Here is a 25,520-nt window from a genome sequence, read left to right on the forward strand (position 1 = left end):
CTGTCATTTCCTTTGACATAAAAACAAAAATGCTGGTAATACTAAACATGTCAGGCAGTATCGATGACAAGAAACAGTTCTGAAGCAGAATTCTCTCGAGCCTCTGAGGGTGGTTCAGTGGCGGGGTGGGGGAGGGAGAATTTGACACGATGCCCAAAAAATGGTTTTGCGTCAGTGTGAGTTTACAGCAGGATCTTCCACCGGTGCCCACCATGGTAGATTGGGAAACCCGCTGAGGGTGAAACTCATTTGCATCCTGCTAATTGGGTGCAGCTGAAGGCCTGACTCCCCCCATGCTGGATTCTCCACAGTGCCGATGGGAAAGAATGCCTCGAACACGTGGTGTGAAGGTGTCAGCTGAATAATGCCTGGCGCTACCTCCAGAGATCAGGATGGAGGCCAACAGCAAATCTGGATTCCAGGATACCACAGCAGTGGGTGGGGGGAGCATCTACAGTTGGACCTCCTGGATTTGGTGTCTGAGGTGGTCCATCTTCCAGCCTTAATGTTCCTGGAGTTGCATCTTCATTTTCAGGAGCTCCGCATTCTTTCTTCAATAGTGGGTCACTGATATTGGGCACCCTTTCAATATGGCATCCGGATAAGTTGGTGGTCTACACCACATCAGGCCATGGGATACAGTGCAAAACAACTGCTTGCATAATGAATGAGATCTGCAGCAGATAACACTCTGTTCCCCCCACCATGTACGGAGAAATCCACCCTACATTTTAAATCAAGATGACCTTTCATTAAACTGCTGCAGCATTAATGCTGTTCCTCTCCACTGATTCTAGCTGATCTGTTGAGTATATTATTTCAGATTTCCGGCATCCGCAGTATTTTGTTTTTGTATTTTTTTTGAACCAAACATTGCCATTCAAGTCTTGGACGTCATTTGGCACCAATACTTCAACACTAAATTGACGTTTAAATGTTTGTTCGCCCTTTGGTGTGGGGTGCAGTCTCCTGGCAAAGTTCAGCACAAAGCATTTTCGTATTGCTCAAGTATAGAATTTCTCCTTGTGATTTTTGGTGTTGCAGTGATGATTTCAGTGCTGCCAATGGGATCTTTTCACAATAGCTTTTTTTACTATGAGCTCTATTATTGAGCAGTTTGGGGAGAGGGGAATCTCAAACTGCACGACTTGCATCTTTCTTTTGACCAGTAAACTTTATTTTTGTTCATCCTCAGTACAAATTTGTTACCACAGGAAGGGGAACAAAGGGACCGCACTAGAGTTGTAACATTCTGGCTCATAATCTCTTTCAGGGCACTGTTTCGTGATTCTCCTTAGTGGTAACTAGAGGTTATCCTTGTGGTAAGTGGAGGATGCTTTCTATTTAAAGAACTTGGCAAAAGGAGTTTCATCCTCCTGGTCTTTACAAGGAAGTTCAGAGGGTAGCGAATGAGGGGCAGTACCCACTGAGGATATTGACAGGGTATGAGTTGAAGGTAGCATTTATGATTTGCTGAAGCATTTTTAAATACTGAAAATCCCAGCTCCATCCTATTTAGAGAGTTGATATTGGTGCACTTTCCCTTTACGGCATGGACAAGTTGGGCTGAAGGGCCTGTTTCCATACTGTAAACCTCTGACTCTATTTCGCTAGCAATTGAACAAAGCTAAGAATCCACGATTGATGAGGAAGTGAATTTGTTTAAAAATAGGATGTTGACCGATGCTGAAGTACTTGTAGCAAAGCTATTGTGAAAATGGAAGCAAACGGACTTTACTCGGAGGTTAAAATGGAATGATTCTCATAATGTCAGCACAATTTGTACTTGAGCACAGCTAAATGTGTTGGCATTGTGGACACGAGGGCTTGTTCTTTAACAACTCCTGCCTGAAGCAATATTGAGGTTGTTTTTGGTTTTCAGCTTGGAACTGAAAGACCAAATAGGTGTGAGATATTTTGACTTAATTTGATTATCACTTGGTATGTTTAAAAAGATATGGACTTAAACCATTTTACTAAATTAGAACAAATAAAAACGATGTAAATTGATTCCCCTTGTATTTATAATTTTGTTTAAAATGAGTTGTGTGCTCCAAACATCACATTACTGGGTGACGTCTATATCTTTATTATGTACATTTATACAATTTGGATACTAAAACAATTTCTTCCCTTTTTGCACAGTATGAACTTGCGTGAGGTGTTAAAAAAATATGGGAAAGACGTTGGCCTTCATATAAAGGCTGTAAGGTCGTACAGTCAACAGCTTTTCCTAGCTCTGAAATTGTTGAAGAGATGTAACATCCTGCATGCTGACATCAAACCTGATAATATTCTGGTAAGTTGCAGCATTAGTCCATGAAAAGTCATTGATACCCTGATATTCGTGGGGTGGGGGAAAGAGAACCCCAAGTTTTAAAATGTCTTTTTGTCACGGGTAGCATGCATTGGTAGAGCACTCCTTTTTTTTGTCAGTTGAGTTTTATAAATTCTTGAATTGGTCACTAGATTTTCTTGAAAGAAAACAAAACACAAGGAAGCAAAAGGAGGAACGGAAGGTAGCAGAATGGCTAGATAAAGTTTGGAGTGGAAAATAGGAGGAGTTAAGATTCGTGGAGTGGTTGCATTTTAGTTCACAGATATAAACACGGGCATATTTATTTTTCAGATTCACAGCCGTTTTTGCAAATTACTCCAGTGTGCTTTTAGGTTCATTTGTGTGGTAACATTGAAATATACATTTCTCTTATGGAGGGAAAGTTTTGTTGAGACCTATTCATAATTCTGTATATAGGATATAATGCCTGCTTAAACAAAGTGATTCTTTACTGGGGCAACATGACTAAAGGGTTGAATATGGAAAATCTAGGAAGATAATCTGAGAGAACATATACACAAGTATTGGTTTTCGAACATGCAGATTCTTGAGCCAATTTACTATCAAACTATTTGTGTATTTTGCGAATATTTGTCAAGATGAAACTACTTCGTGACTAACTCGGCTTCACATATAGCTGATAATGATGTAACACCATTCCTTGTCAGATTTTACTGAACCCCTGAAATCAGTAAGTTTTAAGTCTTTATTTAACATCAGAAGCGTACAGCCACAGGTTAAATCCTTGAGATTAGTAACAGACAGTTGGAGGTGAAGATTGTTATAGTCTTTGTGAAACTGAAGCAAACATCTAAGATCAGAATGCAGTTCAAAAGTAATTAGTTGTGTTATGCACCATGATATTTTGACATGGAGTGCACACTGCCATAGTATAAGGTCACAAACTGTTTGCTCTGAAATTAATCATAGAACCCATACAGTGCAGAAGGAGGCTATTCGTCCCATCGTGTCTGCATCGACAGCTATCCCACCTATTTACCCTGCTAATCCTGGGACACTAAGGGGCAATTGAGCATGGCCAATCAACCTATCCCACACATCTTTGGACTGTGGGAGGAAACCAGAGCACCCGGAGGAAACCCACGCAAACTCCACACAGGCAGTGACCCAAGCCGGGAATCGAACCCAGGTCCCTGGAGCTGTGAGACAGCAGTGCTAACCATTATGCCATCCTGCCGCCCCTAAATGTCACTGGAATTGATCAACATCTTTTTCTGATTGGCAGTCAATGACTAGTGGGATTCTGCAGGGATCTATGCTTGGACCCCCAACTGTTCATATTAAATATTAATGATTTAGAAGAGGAAACCAAAAGTATTATCTCCAAATTTTCAGATGATACAAAGTTGGGTGGGAAGGAGGATGCAGAGATACTTCAGCATGATTTGGACCGGCTGAGTGTGTGGGCATACGCATGGCAGTTGCAGTATAATGTGGATCAATGTGAGGTTATCCACTTTGATAGCAATAATAGGAAGGCAGATTATTACTTGAATGGGTGTAAATTGCGTCAGTCGCTGAAAGTAAGCGTGCAGGTATAGGCAGTAAAGAAGGCAAATGGTATGTTGGCCTTCATGGCGATAGTTTTTGAGTATAGGAATAAGGATGTTTTGCTGCAGTTGTACAGGGCGTTGCTAAGGCCACACCTGGAGTATTGTGTGCAGTTTTGGTGTCCTTATCTGAGGAAGGATTCCTCTTGCTATAGAGGAAGTACAGCGAAGGTTTACCAGGCTGATTCCTGGGAAGGCAGGTCTGTCATATGAGGAGAGACTAAGTCAGTTAGGATTATATTCACTGGAGTTTAGAAGTGTGAGAGGGGATCTCATAGAAGCTTATAAAATTCTAACAGGGTTAGACAGGGTAGATTCAGAAAGAATGTTCCCAATGGTGGGGGAATCCAGAACTAGAGGTCATAGTTTGAGGATAAAGGATAAATCTTTTAGAACTGAGGTGAGGAGAAATATCTTCACCCAGAGGGTGGTGAATGTGTGGAATTTGCTACCACTGAAAGTAGTTGCGGCCAAAACGTTGTCTGATTTCAAGAAGAAATTAGATATAGCTCTTAGGGTTCAAGGGATATGGGGGAGAAGAGGGATCAGGATATTGAATTTGATGATTAGCCATGATCAAAACGAATGGCGGAGCAGGCTTGAAGGGCCGAATGGCCGCCTTCTAGTTTCTATCTGAAATCCTATTATCGAGTGCTGGAAATTCTTAAAACGTTACAATTTGTACTGTCAAAAACGTCTGAATTTTCTATGTTGACTCAGGAATTAATTGCCAAATGTATATGCAATGATTTCTTCTTTGCAGGTCAATGAATCCAAAACCATCCTGAAGCTTTGTGACTTTGGCTCAGCTTCACATGTGGCTGATAATGATATAACCCCATACCTCGTCAGCAGATTTTACCGAGCCCCTGAAATCAGTAAGTTTTAAATACTTAGTTAACATCTGAAGCAGATGAAAATGTGCTTGTTTTTTTTTACTTTTATGATAATTGGATTTCCGAACCTTTTTCATCCTCTTGCATCTATCGACAATCCACATTTATTCTGACCATGAGATTAAAGTGGAGACTTTTTCTATCAAATCTACTATTTTGCTGTTTTACAGCTGAAAAATAGCAGCTAGCTGAAAGACTAGGTCAGCATTTTACAGTTCAAGAGCGTAGCCTGGGCAAATTATAGACGCAAGCTTGCATGCTGTGATGATGTGTCGGAGTGCTGCGTTGTTCCTATTTATAGGTTGTCCTCTACACAAAGCTCCTAATAAAATTGTATTTTTTTGATCTATCAGGTTTTTCCCTCACCACAAGGCTTTTTCCGGTGCTTTGGAACAATTTACTACATTAAAATACTGCATAAATGCAAGATATTCCTAATCACTAATCACATTAAGGAAACAGTCTGAGATAATTAATTTTTTTGCATTTGGAGAACTGCCTTGCATCTTTTTCGGTGTCTTACTCCAATGATTTAGCTAAAATCATGTGTTCACTTTTTAAAATAATACCTATAATCCGATGTTTCACCGTCATTTTGAAGAGTCCCTTGGTGCGGTCTCATTTGTGTGCCTTGAATATGTACGCTTGAGAACATGACCTGTTTATATACACTGACATAGCTTTAGCTTTTTAAGCTTTGGTTTTAGCTCTTTGGTTAATCAAAATGCACTAACCATAAGCAGGAATATTTCAGTGCATATGTTTATCCAAGCTTATTTACTTTGTTTATCTTTTACAGTTATTGGAAAAGTTTATGATTATGCCATAGACTTGTGGTCTGTTGGTTGCACACTTTATGAGCTATACACAGGAAAAATCCTATTTCCTGGCAAAACTAATAATCATATGCTGAAACTCATGATGGACCTAAAGGGCAAAATGCCAAATAAGGTAGGAAAATTAATCTTGGAATTTGATTTCTATTCGTTAGGTGATGAGAACTTTAACTTTCTAGATTATCGATCATTTGCATTGATGCTTTGGCAACAAATTCTCTAATTCCTTATTGTCAGATTACTAAAGGAAATCAATTTTAAAATTAAATTTCTTTAGAAGTAGAATAACTTTTTGGGTAGTAAAGTGCTTTATGCTGTGTGAGCGTTTAGTTTTCTTATAACATTAAATCATAGTAACAAGAAATTGATGCATGCTCTCTGTGTAGATACTATCATATTTGTACTCCGATGTGTCTTAATGAGTCACCAATACATAGTATTTTCTGTCAAGCTGATAACAGAATCTTTGGGGACTTAACCATAGGCTTTTGTTTTCAAAACAGTAAAGTAGGTATTCCTGCACTGCAGTGCGTTTTCTTTCATTCATGGGATGTGAATGTTGCTGGCACGGCCACCATTTAGTGTCCATTCATAATTGCCCTTGAGTTAGTGAACTGCTCTCTTGAACCGCTGCAATCCCTGTGGTGTAGGTACATCCACAGTGCTGTTAGAAAGGGAGTTCCAGGATTTTGACCCCACATATATCACACTTTAAGCAGTTGAACTGGCTAAGATCATCTCTATCTTTATTTTTATTGTCAAAAAGCCAACTGTCTTACTGGCTCTTTGCTAAAACTAAAAGCTTTATTGGTACTTGGATGCTGGTGCAAAGGACTCTGCATGCTTGGAATTTTGAATTGTCTGTGGAGGTTGAACTACGTCCACTGTGTGGAAAGCCAGATCCAAGGTTGGTGCATTAGTGTTTTTCCTGTCCGTTACATTCTTTACCAGTTTTGAGCTCCGCTGCAGCTCAGTAAGTCTTTTCAAGTTTTATTTTGTTTCTGCCTAAAATAAAGTTCTATTTTGTGGCTGTGTATCTTGATGAAAATTATAAAATCACTGTCACAGAAACTTTCAGTAACACACCCCTATGTATTTATGAATTATACTTTTTACCAGACTTTAAAGCTTGGGTGCAGTGCCAATATCTGAATCATAATTTCCTGTCCATTGGTTTATGCTAATACCTATTGGTTCTAGTTATTATGTTTTTACCAATCTTTATTTTGTTACCTTGCCAGTCTAAAACGCTATATTTTTGCATGCTGCTTTGGGGGGCAGGGAACTTGTGCAGACCTTTTTCAGTGTTCAATGCCGCAGCTATATTTTTCTGTGATTTATAAAAATTGGGTTCTTTGAGTGTTAAACTGTACCTCTGGTTGACTTATTGTGTATTTGTACAATTGCGTAAAATGTATTTAATTCTTCTCAGATGATCAGAAAAGGTGTTTTCAAGGACCAGCACTTTGATCAGAATCTGAACTTCATGTACATTGAAGTGGATAAAGTGACAGAAAGGGTTAGTATACCACAGTTTCTAATGTATTTTAGAGCCAAATCCTTAATATGTTCCCATTAACAGACTGCCCTCTGAGTTGAGAAATCTTGAATTTAATAGTACGGTGTATTTTTAAATTTCTATTATGTATTATATTCCATTTTTCTGGTTTTGACTACACAAAACAACCTGCTGCATTTGTTAAAAAAACATGAATTGTGTCATTCAGCAGTGTGTTCCTCACGTTATTAACTTCAAACAATCCTTGTAATTGAAATGAGAGGAGATCTTGACTCAGTTCAGCATTTTGTCTTAAAATGTACATCCAGTGATGCAGTAGATCCCTCAATCATCCCCACCTCCCAATCTTCCGACTCAGATGTGAGTGCTTTTGCTTAGCTAACGCTGATTATGGAAAATATGCTAGACTGTACTGTTTGGAGATGATACCTTTGACACCATATAAACTGTGCAAAGGTTTGTTCGCATGTAAAGTTTGATTATCTATGCATTCATGCTTTGATTTCAAATTAAACCAAATTCTGGGATCTGTGATTTAAAACAGTAAGGGCATAAAGCACAAACTACTAACAACCATTACTGTTTTAGATATACCTGTTGCTTTGGTATGGTGTAAAAATGATAAATGTAACAGTCTAAGTGTACAGATCTTGTGATATGCCATGGACATCATTCAGATTATGAAACTATTCTATACTTAGAGAAGAAACCTGTGAAGTACACACTACCACTCAAATTATGCAAGTGGTAAGATCCACAAAGGATCCGAAGAAGAATATGTCAAAGAAAATATTTAGATCTAATGCTTTGAAAACATAGAATTCAGCAGAAACCTTTTAATTTGGATGTCCTGGCATTTGGCAAATTAGTTCTACCCAACTCTGTAGGGTATATAGTATGGATTGATACTTGAGCTACAGTATCTTTGCAAAGTGATGATTGAGACTTAACCCTGCAGAAATTGACAATTTGAGAAGAATCTGTGCCGCGTCTGCACATTCTCCCCGTGTCTGCGCGGGTTTCCTCCGGGTGCTCTGGTTTCCACCCACAGTCCGAATGGCGTGCTGGTTAGGTGTATTGGCCATGCTAAATTCTCCCTCAGTGTCCCCGAACAGGCGCCGGAGTGTGGCGACTAAGGGATTTTCACAGTAACTTCATTGCAGTGTTAATGTAAGCCTACTTGTGACACAAATAAGAATCTACTCCAAACTGTTTGGCTTGTCTTTAAGATCACTGTGTTCCGCTCCAGCTGTGGTGCCTCTAACCCTTTATACTTGCTTTTCTGTGCGACTATTTGCAGGTAACTTTACAAATCAGTATAAAAACTGTTATGGTTACTTTGAACTTTAACTCTAAATTAAAATGTTTTACAATGTTTGCAGGCTTAATCGTTGTTGTACCCAACTTTGAGCTTGCTTTGTCTTTGGATATGATGCTTTGAAAATTCTTTGCATGGCCAAAATATTGAAGTGCATGAAGCATCCAGGCAAAGACTGATTTTTCTTTTATGTTTTGCTTTAGGAGAAAGTCACTGTTATGAGCACTATTAATTCTACTAAGGACCTGTTGTCTGACATGATTGGTTGTCAGCGTTTGCCAGAAGACCAGCGTAAAAAAGTTCACCAACTCAAAGACTTGCTGGAGCAGATTCTCATGTTAGACCCAGCCAAACGCGTCAGCATTAACCAGGCGCTGCAGCACCCATTCATTCAGGAGAAGATTTAATCGCAGGATTTAACGGGTTTGAGCAATTAAACAAAGACTGGCAAAGTCAGAGAAAAGTATTTTAGTATATGTGAAACACGATGTTTACCGTGAAATATGCATGAAGTTAAGTTAAAAGAGAAATGTTACTTCTAGTAGGAATATGAGTCACTGTAAATATATTGATTTGTTTTTTCCAAATGTTTTCTTCATACTTTCACTGTAGTTTTGTTGAATTGTTTTAACAGCTAAGACTGCACACAAACTGTTTATTAAAAAAAAATATTTTAAGATCTTGTAAACAGTGGTGTTTTTGGAGAAGAATTTTGGCTGCAACTCTGCAAAATGCGCCTTTGTTTTTGTGCAGGCTTAGCCCATCCTTGTCTCTGAAACAATGGCCGAGGTAAAATGATATTTATATTCACATTTTCCTAGGTGTGTGTACGCAGGCCAGCATGCCCTTGGTGTACTCAGTGCCGAAGGGGCCTGTCCCTACCTGTGCCTGCTCGCAGGGATGGTCACATCATTTAAAGCAGGTTGTGTACCACTTTCAGTACACTGAAGGTAAGCTAAACCATCAACATTACTGGTGTATTAGCATTCATTGTCACAGATAGGCACAGCTCATGAATGAGAAATATTAGCATCATGGCAGAATGCCTTGCATGCTGGCGAATGTGATAAGATATTAAACTAGCTTGTGAATTTGCTAATGTACTTCTGAAACTATGCCAATTTATAGACTTTCAGTGCAGGGAAGCTTGATGATATAGCACCTTCAGTGTACTGTTTATCACCATTTTGACACTGTTATAGAATTGTGGTAGAAATTTGTCAATGCCATAAAATTCTGTTTTAGTAAATCTGTACCTATAGTCCATTAATAAACAGAAACAGTTTCATTTAGTCATTAAAATGGAAACAAGATTGGGATTTTATATTTCTTTGTAGATGGCTAAATATGACACTTTCTGAATTTTTAAAAATTAAAATTAAGAAATTGTTTTACAGTAAGAATTTCCTTTGCTACGTTATGTGCATTGGTTTCATTATTTGTGATCATGTTGTCTCTCAATACAGGCGTACACATAACCTTCCACTCTTGAGCAAAGAAGCTGCTTTTTAAAGCGGTAATTGCTTCTTTACCTTTTTTCTTTTGTACATTTTAATTTGGCATTTAGATTTTTAAGATGAGTTGTGATGACTTTAAATTTTAGCTCCTCGCTTAGCCCCTTCACTGGCACAAGTCAAAATTTGATTTTCAGACTGAAAACGGACTTGTTAACCCTGTGGTTTCAGTTTGCGTGGCATTTGCTTTTTGATTTAGTAAACCTTTGCACCCATGGGGCAATCCATTCTCAAAATGGGCCGAAATCTTTTGATATCCTCATTGAAATGAGCCCACAAAGAAAAGTAACCTTCAGAGACTAACTGATCGGAACTTAGTATTGTACTAAGGCCTACAGACTCTTAAACAGCCAGTGAAGGAGTTAAAATAATTGCACAATGCCTTTGCTTATACTGTATATATAAAAGGTAAGTTGGGGCATTTTGTCAGACAGCAGAATACTCTTCCTGCACCTAAAGTTACCCATGCAGAATACTGAAGGATTTTGGTATGTATTTATAGATACATTGGTGAATAAAGTGTTCATTTTGAACAAACATTATAACTATTTCACAGTGATCCAAATGTGCAGTCAAGTCTCTGTACAGCGATAAAACTACAGTGGTGACTTGCTGATCTGATCTGTTTTTTTATTTTATTATCCCAATTGTCTTGGAATGAGATGTTTAACGAGCGTCATTTTCTATGTAAATGTGACATTTTTATCCAACAACCTTTTGTACAAAGTAAAAAAAGTAAGATTATCAAGTCACAAATCAATGCACTCAACGTAAATTGCCTTTAGTTGCTGTAAGCCTTTCACTTACTATTTCAAAATAAAATAAAAACTGGTAAAAATGATTTAAGCAAAGGAGTAGTTGATCAGTTTCCTAGTGTCTTTACCAATCAGTTTAGTTAATATTCTAACTTACTGTGAAAGTACCTGTTAAGAGGTGATGTTACTTATTGGAAATCAGAGTAATGCCAGTTAAAAGGTCACCACAATTCACAAAGCTGTTTGGAAGTCTGATCCAGTTACCCTGATACTACAAAATAACTAATGTTTTGTACTGTTTTCTTACTTCCCTTCGATGGTGCTGAGAGAGAAAGAAAAGCACGTTATGTTGCTAAGCTGGGAGGCAGCAGGCCACGCCGCCTATTCCATGGGCCTACTTTGAATGAGACACCTTCTCCTTCACCTTCTCCACAAGGTCATTTCTGACGGCATGCCTAGATAAGCATTTCATACCAGATGAAAAGTGCATTTCTTGCAACTGTTATCTTTAATGAGAATAAAACACCTTTCTTTGAATAGCTGACACTTCTAAGGATTCTTTGCTTTGCACCAGTTGAATTGTGATGTATATAAACAATTTAAAATTAAGTTTGAGAGCTTCAAACTTGAAGTGTTTACTCAAGAAAATTATTTAAATTCCTTATTGTTATGCAGAATCTTTTCACAGGCTATTTTTTTTAAAGAAAAAGCACAGCAAAACTTAAGGGATCAAGGTGTTTCTTTACTTGTTCTCTGTCTCTTAGGTGCACCCTGATGGGAGACGATGCATATTGCAAGAAAATGAAGACTGAATTAAGGTTTCTGTCCCATAAAGACAACACTTACAGTGACTTTAAGTAACTGAAATATCACTGTTTGCTTGTGATTTTTCAATTAAAGTAGTCTCTTTAAAGTCCTTCACTGCTAAATCTCAACTGGCAAGGACCAGTATTTTGCCTTTGTTGTTACTCTTCTAGTGAAAGATTGACAAATTGTTGACAGGTTTAAATGAACTGTGCAGGCTTTAAATTGATCTTGGATTTTGGGTAGTTAATTTAATGAGGAAAAGTAGTGCAAGTTTGGCCTATAGTTACCTTGTAAAATCGAGGAGCCTGACACTTGGATCTTTACCAATGACTTTTGCAATTTCAGAAACCAAAATTGTCCCACTCTGTTGGACACTATCTTTATAGTGAAGAGAATGATTTGCTGGAATAAGGTTTTTTTTAAAGAGAGTTGCAAGGCCAGCTTGAACTCTGCATTATAGTCTCTGGTGATAAATTTTAATTTTCTTAAGATTTTTGATTGTGACTTCACTAGTGATATTCTTTTTGCAGGATCTATTTGGGTTATATGTGAAAGCTCTAATATATATCAAAATTAATAGAGCAGATAATCCCCACAGCTATCATTCTGAAAGTTCTAATTACCATTGTAGCACCCCATATCCAAGTTTGACTCCCATTTCCATTGGCCTAGTTAACTATTATGCGATAATATAACCCTTTTGGCGCAGGGAATCTAGTTAAGCAGAGTTTATAAACAGACAGGTGGATGTTGCAAGTTGAGGTGATTCATAAGTAAGCTTGTTTCATGTTTGAATCATGTTGTACAATTTTCTTATTCTGTGTTTTATTTCATAGGTAGGGACCACAAATGTAAAATGCCTTCACCTGCGAATGATGATTCATTATCTTAGCTTCAACACAAGTTACTGACAGCAAAAGAATTCTTCAGTGTTGAATGAAAGTGAAGACGGTGGTTTCTCACACTTACTTTTCAATACCGTTATACCCAAGAGTATAAGTGTATTGCTGTTTGTCAAAATATGTCCGATTTAAATTGCAGATATGTGTATATTATGCAAGAATTCAACTGTTTTGCTAATCTTGGGTACCGATCATTCTGATACATCGTCAGCCCCATAAGCTCAATAAAATATCTTAAACCCCAAGACATCTTGGTGGTGGCTGGAATGCTCATTTCTAAGTGTTGAAACCACAGTAATGTATGCATTTTGTTTGTCTAGCTGCAGCATTGTAAATTTATTACTTTGGCAACACTAAATATTTTGTTCATTGCCAATTGAATCCCTTTCATTAAAATAATTTAGTATCAAAGTGATTGTTTCCTTTTAAGAATTTGTTATTGATGAGCAGAGCTCAGTTTTTAAGGTCTGGTTTGCTGAAATTTCCCTATTGGCTTTTGCAACGCATGTTGGTTTTCTCCTGCTGATAAGGATATTGGGGAAAGGAGAGTGTAGAGCATTCATCCCTTTAGGCCTATACCTCCATTCAGTCAAATCATGGCTTATCTGCACTTCAACCCCATTTACCCACCATTGCTTCATATTCCTCGCTACACGTATAGAAAATCCAGCTGTGTTGAAAGCATCAGTTGTCCTTTTGTGGGAGAAAGATTTCTATGACCATTTTGTGTGAAGTAGTTCTAATTTTATATCTCCTCATTCTTGAATCCCCATCCAGAAGAAATTGTTTCTCCAAATCTACCCTATTGAATCCTTCTACAAACAAACGTAAGCACCTTGACCAGATCACTCCTCGGTCTCCTCTAGTCCTGGAATGCAAACTGAGTTTATGCAGTCTTTGCTTGTAATTGTACTCTAACCCCTTCCTATAGTATAGTGCCCAAAAGAATGCAGTGTTCCAGATGGCACCTGACCAAGGCTCTCCAACTGATTTTCATCCCTCATTCCTTTGGAGAGGGGGTGGTGAGCCACCTTAAACCTGTAGCCCATGTGACATAGGTACATCTGTAGTGCTGTTGGGGAGGATTTTGACCCAGCAACAATGAAGGAGTGGCAATATAGTTGCAAAAATAACACTTGCCACATTCTGCCATTCCAATTACAGATCCTTTATCCCCACTCTAGTCATCTACCTTCCAATCAATTTTGGTTGATCAAAAGACTGCCTCCAATGTTTTTGCACCCTCACTTTTGCCAATACATAATGGCGATAAATGTTGGCACCACTTTCCATTTTGATTTGAGTGGCATGAAAAGTTTGTGATCTGTTTATTTCTTTCACATTGCAAGTGCTTTTCTAAAGTACTCCCAACTGACTGGTGCATTTTTCCTGGCTCAAGGTAGGCAGAGGGTAGACCGAGAATAAGGCGCTCAAAGTAAATCATTCCGTTTATCTGAACACTTCTCCGAAACGAGGAATGTCACAAAGTTAACTTGAGTTCGTACAATCATGGAGTCCCTACAGTGGATGAGGAGGCCATTCAGTCCACCGAGTCTGCACCGACTGAAAAAACATATTACCCAAGCCCAGACCCCCCTAACTCTGTGCGTTTGGCATCACCTAACCTACGCACCTTTGGACACTAAAGGGCAATTTAGCATAGCTAATCTGCACATCTTTGGACTGTGGGAGGAAGCCAGAGCATGTGGTGGAAATGCAGTCACAGGGAGAACTTGTGAACTCTCACAGTCACTCAAGGCTGGAATTGAACCTGGTGCTGTGAAGCAGCAGTGCTAACCACTGTGCCACCATGCCCCCTGTTGATTAGGCCTAGCCGATCCTTAAGCTCAAAGCAATCTAACCAAAAATGCCTGTCAAAAATGAAGCATTTTTGTAGAAACCTTGCTCGTTGCAATGCTCCCAGGATTGTTTCTATTTACACTAAACATTCTTCAGACAAAGGTCCTCTACCAACCTGCACACACCACTACCAGCTGGTTACCAAAATCCATGACGCGGCCTTGGACAATGTGGACCACTTGCTATACCTTGGGAGCTTACTATCAACAAGGGCAGATATTGACAACAAGGTTCAACACTGCCTTCAGTGTATAGTGCAGTCTTTGGTTACCAGAGAATATTTGAAGACCAGGATCTGAGTCCCCGCATCAAGCTGATCTATGGAGTAGTAGTGGTACCTGCCTTTCTGTATGACTCAAACATGGATTATGTATAACGGGCATCTCAAAACCTTGAAGTACAACCAGTGCAGCACCAGTATTTTGTGTTCTCGTTCATGTCAATATCCCCAGCATTGACCATACTTGATCAGCCCTGCTGGGTGTCATTGTCCACATACTTGACACGAGACTCCCAAAGGAAGCGCTCTACTTGGACTTTCGGCTCGGTAACCATACCCCAGGAGGGCAGAGGAAACACTTAAAGGATACCCTCAAAACCTCTAAGAAAGTGCACTATCCCCACTGATATGAGAATCCTGGCCCAAGACTGCCCCAAATGGAGAAAAGCATCCGGGAAGGAGCTGAACACCCAAAGTTTCATCACCGAGGGCAAGGTGATTCGAAGCATTGTCAGTGAAAGGAATGCGTGCCAACCCAGGCACCCCACCCACCCACTACTACAACTACTGTCTGCCCCAACTACCAGAGGCTGTATGTCACGCATTGAATTCCTCAGTCACCTGAGGACTTATTTTTAGTGTGGAAGCAAGTCATCCTCAAACTCGAAGAACTGTCTAAGCAAGATGATGTGGTGTTGCCGACGTTGGACTGGGGTAGGCGCAGTAAGTATTCTCTCAACACCAGGTTCAAGTCCAACAGGTTTATTTGGTAGCACGAGCTTTCGGAGAACTGCTCCTTTATCAGGCTCACCTGATGAAGGAACAGCGCTCCAAAAGCTTGTGCTACCAAATAAACCTGTTGGACTTGAACCTGGTGTTGTGGGACTATTTACTAAGAGAGAGAGAGAGAGAGTGGGCATTATTTCCAAAGGTCATTGAGTTATTAAAGTTCATGCTGCCTAATTATTGCTAAAAGGGAGAGATTGGGAACATGAGTGGACTGTCCAAGAGTTGGAGTAGAATTTAATTCACTTAGAGAAATTTGATGTGAGGGGGTGAATTTTGGTAGAAATAGAGACCAAAGGCTTGCAACGTAAAAGCCCTAGTGACGTAGATTTAGGTATGTACATTACCAATTACAAAAGCTAGTGACACAAGTGAATAAGGCCTTTTTTAAAAATATAAACAAAATTAGCACTAATTCATTTCTAGAATTGACGTCAAATTTTTTAGACCACATTTGGAATACTATGTACAGTTTTGGTCTCCATATTACAGAAAGGATACAAAGGCATTGAAGGTACAAAATAAATTTAAGGATGATACCAGAACTGAGGTTTAATCATCAGGTAAGACAGAAGAGAAGTCTCTTTTCTGAGACTTCTGATGGAGGGGTGACGTGTTGTTTTAAAATGTTGATGCTACGGTGTCCGATGGCCTTCTGAAATCTGCTGATGTGTACAGTCTTGGATTAACTTTTGAGGCTGTTTGCTGCATGTGCTTCAAGCTTTGTTGTTTTTATTTCCTGAAAGTGAATGATATAGTGCTTCTCCGCCCACCCACCCCCACCTCTCCTTCCCCTCTCCCCCTTGCCCTGCCATTGATGCTGAAACATTTCTTTTCTCAGCTAATTATTTAACCCAGGTAAGAGCTTGTTGAAGTTGATAAGGCCACACTTGGAATACTATGTAAGTTCTGGTCACCCTATTATAGAAAGGATATGACTAAACTAGAAAGAGTGCAGAAAAGATTTACTAAGATGCTACCGGCACTTGATGGTTTGAGTTATAAGGAGAGGCTGGATAGACTAGGACTTTTTTCCCTGGAGTGTAGGAGGCTTCGGGGATGATCTTATGGAGGATTATAAAATAATGAGTCAACATGGATAGTCAACATCTTTTCTCAAAGGTAGGGGAGTCTAAAACTAGAGGGCATAGGTTTAAGGTAAGAGGGGAGAGATACAAAAGGGCCCAGAGGGGCAATTTTTTCACAGGGTGGTGTGTGTCTGGAATGAGCTGCCAGAGGTAGTAGTAGAGTACAATTTTTTTTAAAAAAGCATTTAGACAGTTACATGGGTAAGATGGGTGTAGAGGGATATGGGACTGACTAACTTAGTGGTTTAAAGAAGGGCTCATAGACAAGTTGGGCCGAAGGGCCTGTTTCCATGCTGTAAACCTCTGACTCTAGAGTTTATTTCAATAGAGTTTTGGAATGTTCACTAGTGTTTAGAAGAATGAGATAAAATCTGATTGAAACATACAATTCTCACAGGGCTAGACAGACTAGATGCTGGGAAGATGTTTTCCCTGGTTGGGGAGTCTTGAACCGGGGACACAGACTCCAGGTATGGGATAAACCGTTTAGGATTGAGATGAGGAAAAATAACTCCACTCAAAGGGTAGTGAGCCTGTGGAATTCTCTTTCAAAACGCTGTGGAAGCCAAGTCACTGAATGTATTCAAGCAAGAAACAGATAAATGCTTGAGTGGTTTCAAGGGCGAAAGCAGGAATATAGGATTGAGATAGAGGATCAGCCATGATTGTATAGCTTCTTTGCTCTGACTGGCACATGTGAAACCATGCAATCTTCCATCAGGAAATTATTTGGGTAAAGATCACAATAAAGACATGTGCATGTAAGCAATGGGTTTCATATTTTTTATTATATCTATTAACCATAATCATTTATTACCACTTGTAGCCAATGCAGTTTCCTGAAGCACTGAATTATATAATTAAAAACAATTCGCTGATTACACTACGCTGGAAATTCTTCTAAATACTCAACATTGCACTTTTATTACTGGGGTTTGTGGAATTTCAGGCATTTTGAAAACCTGGATCTTTCAGAAATGAAGTTATTTCCTTGAAAAGAGGTGGAAAGGATTAGGGAGGGAATGCCAGAGCTTAAGGCATTGGCAGCTTAAGGCACGCTACCAATGGAGCGATTAAAAGTGAAAGATGCTCAAGAGAGCAGAGGTTGGAGGAGTGCAATTATCGGGTTTGTAAGACAAGACCGTAGGGGGTTTAAATCGAGGCTTTGTGTAACTGGGAGCAAGTGTAGGTCAAGGAGGACAAAGGTAATAAATAGGTGAATGGGACTTAGTGTGAGTGAGGATATGGACCATAAGACATAGGAGCAGAATTAGGCCACTCAGTCCATCGGGTCTGCTCCGCCATTCAATCATGGTTGATATTTTTCTCATCCCCATTCACCTGCCTTTTCCCCATAACCCCTGAGCCCCTTATTAATCAAGAACTATCCATCTCTGTCTTAAAGACACTCAATGACATGGCCTCCACAGCCTTCTGCGGCAAAGAGTTCCACAGATTTACCACTCTCTGGCTGAAGAAATTCATCCTCATCTCTGTTTTAAAGAATCGTCCCTTTAGCCTGAGGTTGTGCCCTCTGGTTCTAATTTTTCCTGGTAGTGGAAACATTCTCTCCACGTCCACTCTATCCAGGTCTCGCAGTATCCTGTAAGTTTCAATAAGATCCCCCCTCATCCTTCTAAATTCCAACGAGTACAGACCTAGAGACCTCAACCGTTACTCATACGACAAGCTCTTCATTTCAGGGATCATTCTTGTGAACCTCCTCTGGACCCTTCCAAGGACAGCGCATCCTTCCTTAGATATGGGGCCCAAAACTGCTCACAATACTCCAAATGGGGTCTTACCAGAGCCTTATACAGCCTCGGAAGTACATCCCTGCTCTTGTATTCTAGCCCTCTCGACATGAATGCTAACATTGCATTTACCTTCCTAACTGCCAATTGAACCTGCACGTTAACCTTAAGAGAATCTTGAACAATGACTCCCAAGTCCCTTTGTGTTTCTGATTTCCTAAGCATTTTCTCATTTAGAAAAACACCAGAGTTAAGGATGAGCTTATTTCTTTTTGTTTGGAGGGAGTGGCAGATTGGGAGCTGGCCTGGCGCAGTGGAATAGTCCAAGCTACAAGTAATAAAAGATGTGGATAGTCAGCCCATTCCGTCTCAGCCAACAAAGACAGCGCAATAAACGATAATAAAAACAGAAAATGCTGGAAAACTCAGCAGGTGGAACATTTTCACCACATGGTATCCTGCTGATTCTGGAATTTAAATTGTGAAGTTTATTGCTGTGGAACATTGCCAGCAGCACCTGCCGATAACTCCTTAGTCTGGTTTTCAGTCTGTTTTTCTCATTATGTCAAGTTGTTCTCCAGTAATAGCTCAATTGTTTACTGGTCCCAGCATGCATTTGCCTGTTTGAGTATGGATAGTCCAGGTAACTCTTTAGCACAGGGTCTTTGTTTTTTTTACGTAAAAACCATGGTGGAGGACCCTCTCCCCATCAGCTATTAATTTGTAATTGCTAATTCTATGCCTTGAATTCAATAAAGCAGATACCGGCTGATTACTCTTGAGTACTGGGATCTTGAACTGCTTAAGGCCTTGTTGGAAGTACATTGCATCATTTTTATATCTGACCAGAGTTTTGTGTCGATATTTGGTCACCTTCTCTGAGTTTCAGACCCTCTTCCTGATCTTATTACACTCGGACCATGATTATTTATTAAGGTCACACTTTTGGGATGTATTTCTTGGTTGTAGCTGATTCTGCATCTGGTGTGATCCTCTATTGACTAACTATTCTAATGCTATCCTGGCTGACCGACCACCTTCTGTAAGCCCGAGTTCATCCAAATCTTTGCTGCCCATTTCCCCATCTCTCACCCATCAACCTCTGCTCAGTGGCACCTGATAGATTTTAAAAATGTCACATTTGTTTTCAAATCCTCCCAGGGTCTTTTCCCCTATCTGTTAACTCTTACCATCCTCTTGAGAAATCTGCCTATTGTGCATCACTGATTTTCATCAATTCACTATTGTTAAGTGTGCTATCAACTGCCTAAACTCTGGCGTTTCTAGCCAATGGACACCCTGCCCCCCCCCCTCCCAGCTCGGATGTTGATAGTGGGCATTCAGTGGTGGTAATGCCATTAAATATCAAAGGACAATGGTTAAGTTCTGTCTTGTTGGCATTGTGTGGCACAAATGTTACTTGCCACTTATCAACCCAAGCCTCAATATTGTTCTGGTCTTGCTACATATGGACATGGACCACTCCAGTATCTGAGGAGTCGCAAATGCAGACATTGTACAGTCATCTGTAAATGTCCCCAATTCTGACCTTATGATGAAAGAAATGCCATTGATGAAACAACTCGAGATGGGTGGATCTAGGACTCTACCCCAAGAAATTCCCGCAACAATGTCCCAGGACTGAGATGATTGACCTCGAAACAATCACAACGATCTTTGTGCTAGGTACCACTCCAACCAGTGGAACGTTTTCCCCCTTAATCCCTATTAAACCCATTTTTTCTAGGGCTCTTTGCATCCACACTCAGTCAAATACTGCCTTACTGACAAGGGCTGTCATTCTCACATCACCTCTTGAATTCAACTCTTTTATCCATGTTTGGTCCAAGGTTGTCAAGAGTAACCCTGACGGGACCTAAACTGAACATCAGTGAGCAGGTTATTGCTGAGTAAGTGCTGCTTGAAAGCACTGTCGATCCCATGTCCCATCACTTTACAGATGATCAAGAGTAGAGTGATGGAGGTGGTAATTGGTCAGGTTGGATTTGCCCTGCTTTTTGTGTGCAGGATGTACCTGGGGAAATTTCCCCATTGCTTGGTAGATGTCAGTGTTTTGGCTGTATTGAAACAGCTTGATTAGGGTATAGCTAGCTCTGGAGCACAATCTTTGGGTTAGTCTGATTCATATGCTGCCCTTTAACGCTAAATACAAATGGTCTGGAAAGATGACTTCTAGAAACTAATTTTATGGCATCTTTCGCTTCCCAGTTCTGCATTTGTATTTCTAATGATGTGGAGATGCCGGCGTTGGACTGGGGTAAACACAATAAGAGTTTTAACAACACCAGGTTAAAGTCCAACAGGTTGATTGACTGGGCAGACTTGGTTAGACCTTTAAGGAAATTTGAATTGCAAACACATGCTTGCAGTTGGACCTGTGAAAAGGTGGGCAGAGTAACAAGATTGTGTTACTCAGTGGAAAAGGCCACTCTCCCAAAGAGATGCAGAACTGGGTTTCAATTACAATACAAAGAATTGCATCTAATTATGGGTCCAATGAGGAGATATAGGATGCACAGAAGCTGGCTAGAAATACAAAGTAAGAGTTATAACAACACCAGGTTAAAGTCCAACAGGTTTATTTGGTAGCAAATGCCATTAGCTTTCGGAGCACTGCTCCTTCGTCAGATGGAGTGGATATCTGCTCTCAAACAGGGCATACAGAGACACAAAATCAAGTTACAGAATACTGATTAGAATGCTCCCTCCACTCACATTGTCTGTATCTTTAAGACCTGGTTGGTTGTAGAGATTCGCATTCTAATCAGTATTCTGTAACTTGAGTTTGTGTCTCTGTATGCCCTGTTTGACAGCAGATATCCACTCCATCTGACAAAGGAGCAGCGCTCCGAAAGCTAATGGCATTTGCTACCAAATAAACCTGTTGGATTTTAACCTGGTGTCGTTAAAACTCTTACTTTGTATTTCTAGCCAGCTTCTGTGCATCCTATATCTCCTCATTGGACCCATAATTAGGTGCAATTCTTTGTATTGTAATTGAAACCCAGTTCTGCATCTCTTTGGGAGAGTGGCCTTTTCCACTGAGTAACGCAATCTTGTTACTCTGCCCACCTTTTCACAGGTCCAACTGCAAGCATGTGCTTGCAATTCAAATTTCCTTAAAGGTCTAACCAAGTCTGCCCAGTCCATCAATTTTGGAATAAGATTAGACTTAAAAAGTCTGTCACATACCAGATTGTGGGGAGCTTTCCCATATTTTCATCTGGACTGTTTTGGTTTGAAGTCATCCTGCTATTGTGAAGTTATTGCTGCTCCACTCCTTCAGTATCCTCTATATACAGAGCCTGCACATACTTGTGCAGTTAGTTGTTCATTTTCTTCCTACTTGTCATTTTCAACTGGTAAACACTCTTTATTTTTCACTTCCATTGACACATGAGCTGGTTCTCACTATTTTTCTAGCCATGGGCTAGTGCTGCCAATGAAACTCGATGGAAATGTGGGGAGTGACATGTCATCTTTCAGTTGGGCAATTTAGTCATGAACTGAATTTATTGAAATCACTCTTCCTACTTTTTCCAGCTACTGTTAACATTCTCACTGTGGTCATTCACTGGCTGAGTCTTTCATTTCTTGTCCCGTTACCACACCTTTTTGCCTCGTACCATCATCCCTTTCGTCATTTAATCACTCCCACTTTCCATCCAATCACAAACCCTCACCTTTTGTTCTTTCTCCCTTTCTTCCATAATCGCTTAGAAACTATTAACTCTCAAACCTTTTCCAAGTCTGATAACTCAATGAACTGAAACATTCACCAGAATTTTACCGTCCTGCCCACCACGGGAATCGGAGCGGGCGAGGGGCAGACAATGGAAAGGTCCGTTGACCTCGGGCGGGATTTTAAAGTTTAAAATTTATTTATTAGTATCACAAGTTGGCTTATATTAACACTGCATTGAAGTTACTGTGAAAATCCCCTAGCCGCCACATCCGGCACCTGTTCGGGTACACTGAGGGAGAATTTAGCATAGCCAATGCACCTAACTGGCATGTCTTTTGGACTGTGGGAGGAAACCGGAGCACCGGGAGGAAACCCACACAGACGCTGGGAGATCGTGCAGACTCCGCACAGACGGTGCGAAGTCTGCAAGCCAGGTATTGAACCCAGGTCCCTGGCGCTTTGAGGTAGCAGTGCCAACCACTGTGCCACCGTGCTTTACGGTTTCGTGACGAGCGAGGTTGTAAGATCCTGCCCATTGACTCTGTTTCTCTCTTCACAGCTACTACCTGACTCACTGAGTGTTTCCAGAGTTTCCTGTTTTTATTTCCAGTCTCCAACATCTGCTCTGCGGCTAAATCCAGACTGTATTCCACGTCTGAATCCTGCTTTGTTTTTTTAATTGCTTATCACTTCTCTTTCCTTTCAGGCATTTTGGTCTGCAAGTGATATGGAACCCCTTTGACTACCATTAATTGTTACTGTTTGAGCTTGCTCCCCCCACAAAAGACAACAGACTCCCTAAGATTTGGTCCTTGACCCCCATGTATTTAGTGCATGGGATATAGTGTCAGCTGTGGCTCAGTTGATGGGCACCCTCCTGTCCAAGTCCGAAGTTTGTGGGTTCAGGTTCCGTCCCAGTACGTTAAGCACAAAAATGAAGATGATTGAGGAAGTGCTGCACTGTCAGAGGTACCATCTTTTAGATGAGACGTTAAACTGAGGCCTTGACTGCCCTCTCAGACGGATATAAAAAATCCCACAGCTACCGGGACTTGATAGTTTGAGTTATAAGGAGAGGCTGGATAGATTGGGACTTTTTTCCTGGAGCATAGAAGGCTTAGGGATGATCTTATAGAGGTCTATAACATATTGAGGGGCATAGGTCAGCTAGATAGTCAACATCTTTTCCCAAAGGTAGGGGAGTCTAAAACTAGAGGGCATAGCTTTAAGGTGAGAGGGGAAAGATACAAAAGGGTCCAGAGGGGCAATTGTTTCACACCGAGGGTGGTGAGTGTCTGGAACGAGCTGCCAGAGGTAGTAGTAGAGGCGGGTACAATTTTGTCTTTTAAAAAGCATTTAGACAGTTACATGGGTAGGATGGGTATAGAGGGATATGGGCCAAACATGGGCAATTGGGACTAGCTGAGTGGTTTAAAAAAAAGGGCGGCGTGGATGAGTTGGGCCGAAGGGCCTGTTTCCATGTTGTAAACCTCTATGACTATTTTGTATACTCATGGATGTCTTGGCCAATATTTAATCCCTTAACCAACATCGCAAAAACATTATCTGGATGTTATCATGTTATTGTTTGCGGGAACTTACTGTATGCAAATTTCCTGCCACGTTGTTTACAAAAAATGTACATCATGGCAGTAAAACACTTTGAGATATCCTGTTTCACTGAGTAAAGAACAGTCTGCTTTATAGTCATCTTACTACCAGCCAATCTGCAAGATTCCCTCATATCATTTCAAAGGACAGATGATAATCAGGCCTGATAGTTGTTAAACTGTTAATCCAGTATGGATGGAGTTATTTTCAGAGGCAAACTATATCAGTGATATTTGGACTGTACCATACAAAATCTGGTCGCAGTTCACAGTGGGTTAATTAAGCTAGTGAGAAAAAAAATCGCTGAACTCTTACAGAACTTGGAATAATTTACTTCTGAGACCATATTAATTTCTCCGCAGTGAAAACAACCCTTGTATGAACTGCGTAAGCATAAACTTACACAGGAACCAATTTAATTAAATGCACCTTGGCAACAAAAGCCAAATAACTGATGCATGAATTGTAGGGGAGTTATCATTAATGTTCACCGGAAATGGGCACACAATTGGCAGAGCAGCCATGTTGCCTGCTGAAGGCTGACAAAGGCTAAGAATTGAGCAAGAACCAACTCATCTCCAAGTTCAGGTTTCATTGGAATGTAGGGCATTGGCAAGCCAGATGTTTTTTTAACAACGTGGTCACCATCACTGCGAATAGTTTTACGTTCCAGATTCATCACTCCCGCCAGTTGCCATGGTGGGATTTGAACCTGTGTGCAGCATTAGCCTGGATCCTTGGTGCCATTACCACTATACCATCGTTGTAGTGATAACACTTTAATTCCTGAAGAGTTCAGGACCTGGTGGGTTGGTGATGTTTAAAGGTGATGTTTAAAACTGTATTTTTATAAAGCAAAATATAAACAGAGAAACTATGAACAAACTTGTATTTTTGCCTCTGTCCTCACTTATGAATGTTGATCAGTGGAGGGGGGTAAAATATTTGGGCACACTGATTTGTAGCCACTTTTTAAATTTATTCATTCAAGGGATGGGGGTGTCGCTGGCTAGGCCAGTATTTATTGCCCATCCCTAATTGCCCTTGAGAAGGAGGTAGTGAGCTGCCTTCTTGAATCGCTGCTGCCCCTGTGATGCAGGTACACCCACAGTGCTGTTAGGGAGGGAGTTCCAGGATTTGTACTCAACGACAGTGAAGAAACGCGGATATAGTTCCAATTCAGGATGGTGTGTGGCTTGGAGGGGAACTTGCATCAGCTCCTACTCCCTCCTGCAGTTGGGGCTTGCTTTAGGGATCAGAGACCTTGGTCGACATTATCCAGCTGTTCCCGTCGGCGGGATCTTCTGGCCCCATCGACAGCGACTGTTCACGGTGGGTTCCCCAGTGGTGGAGGGTGTGAACAACGGGGAAAACCCATTAACGCAGAAGACCTGAAGAAAATGCTGCCAACCAATGGTGAGCGAGCTGCCACTGCAATACACAGCGTGGGAGTGGAAAATGCCACCCTCTGAGTTCTTTTATAATAGAGGGGATAGCTGCGTAAACCTCTACACTGAGTGGTTAATTTAATATCTTGGGGCTGTTAGTTGGGGATCAATGAGGGTTTTCAGCTTCTCCGACACGTGGAATTTTCCACTTTTCCGCACAGAAGCTCTGTTATTTTTATGCTATCGATTATGCAGACGGTGTAAAGGATCTTTACATATTTTACTGGAATCAATAAAAATATTGCCATTGCCAATTTAATTTGGCTCTGAAAATTATATAATGATTGATTTTGGACTTCTTGTAACTGCATTAATTTATCTTTCGTATAATGAAACTTCTCAAATTGATTAAAAGAACCAAAAAATGTATTTTTCACAATCAGCTGCTGCTGATTTAATTATATGTTTAAACAGTTGATTATAGCTCCAATGGCAGCCGCAGTGTAGCAACAGGTCAGACAATCGACTGAATAACTTTCTCTCCTTCAATGATGAATCTTTACACGGTACAATTTATTTTGGGAGGGGAGCGGAGGATATAACACTGCACGTAAGTGGAACACAACCCAATTTTTAGTACTCTGTTTTTAT

The 25,520-nt window shown here is 40.4% G+C and overlaps 1 protein-coding gene across 9 annotated transcripts in view; it reads left to right on the forward strand.

Annotated features, from left to right (window-relative positions):
• LOC144479948 (serine/threonine-protein kinase PRP4 homolog) overlaps window positions 1-12,870 on the forward strand; it is a 46,700-nt gene extending 33,830 nt beyond the window's left edge. For 2 of the 9 annotated variants that reach the window (XM_078199033.1, XM_078199073.1), the window contains exons 11-15: window positions 2,146-2,299; window positions 4,673-4,787; window positions 5,605-5,756; window positions 7,074-7,160; window positions 8,682-12,864. In XM_078199033.1, coding sequence (XP_078055159.1) covers window positions 2,146-2,299; window positions 4,673-4,787; window positions 5,605-5,756; window positions 7,074-7,160; window positions 8,682-8,885 — 712 coding nt within the window. In that variant the 3' untranslated portion in view covers window positions 8,886-12,864. Of the gene's footprint in view, window positions 1-2,145; window positions 2,300-4,672; window positions 4,788-5,604; window positions 5,757-7,073; window positions 7,161-8,681 lie in introns of all 9 variants that reach the window. The other 7 variants (XR_013495595.1, XR_013495591.1, XR_013495592.1 and 4 more) reach the window with 7 other exon arrangements.
• Window positions 12,871-25,520: the final 12,650 nt, after the last annotated feature.

This window comes from Mustelus asterias, chromosome 2 (genome assembly GCF_964213995.1).
Source record: "Mustelus asterias chromosome 2, sMusAst1.hap1.1, whole genome shotgun sequence".
Taxonomy (NCBI): domain Eukaryota; kingdom Metazoa; phylum Chordata; class Chondrichthyes; order Carcharhiniformes; family Triakidae; genus Mustelus; species Mustelus asterias.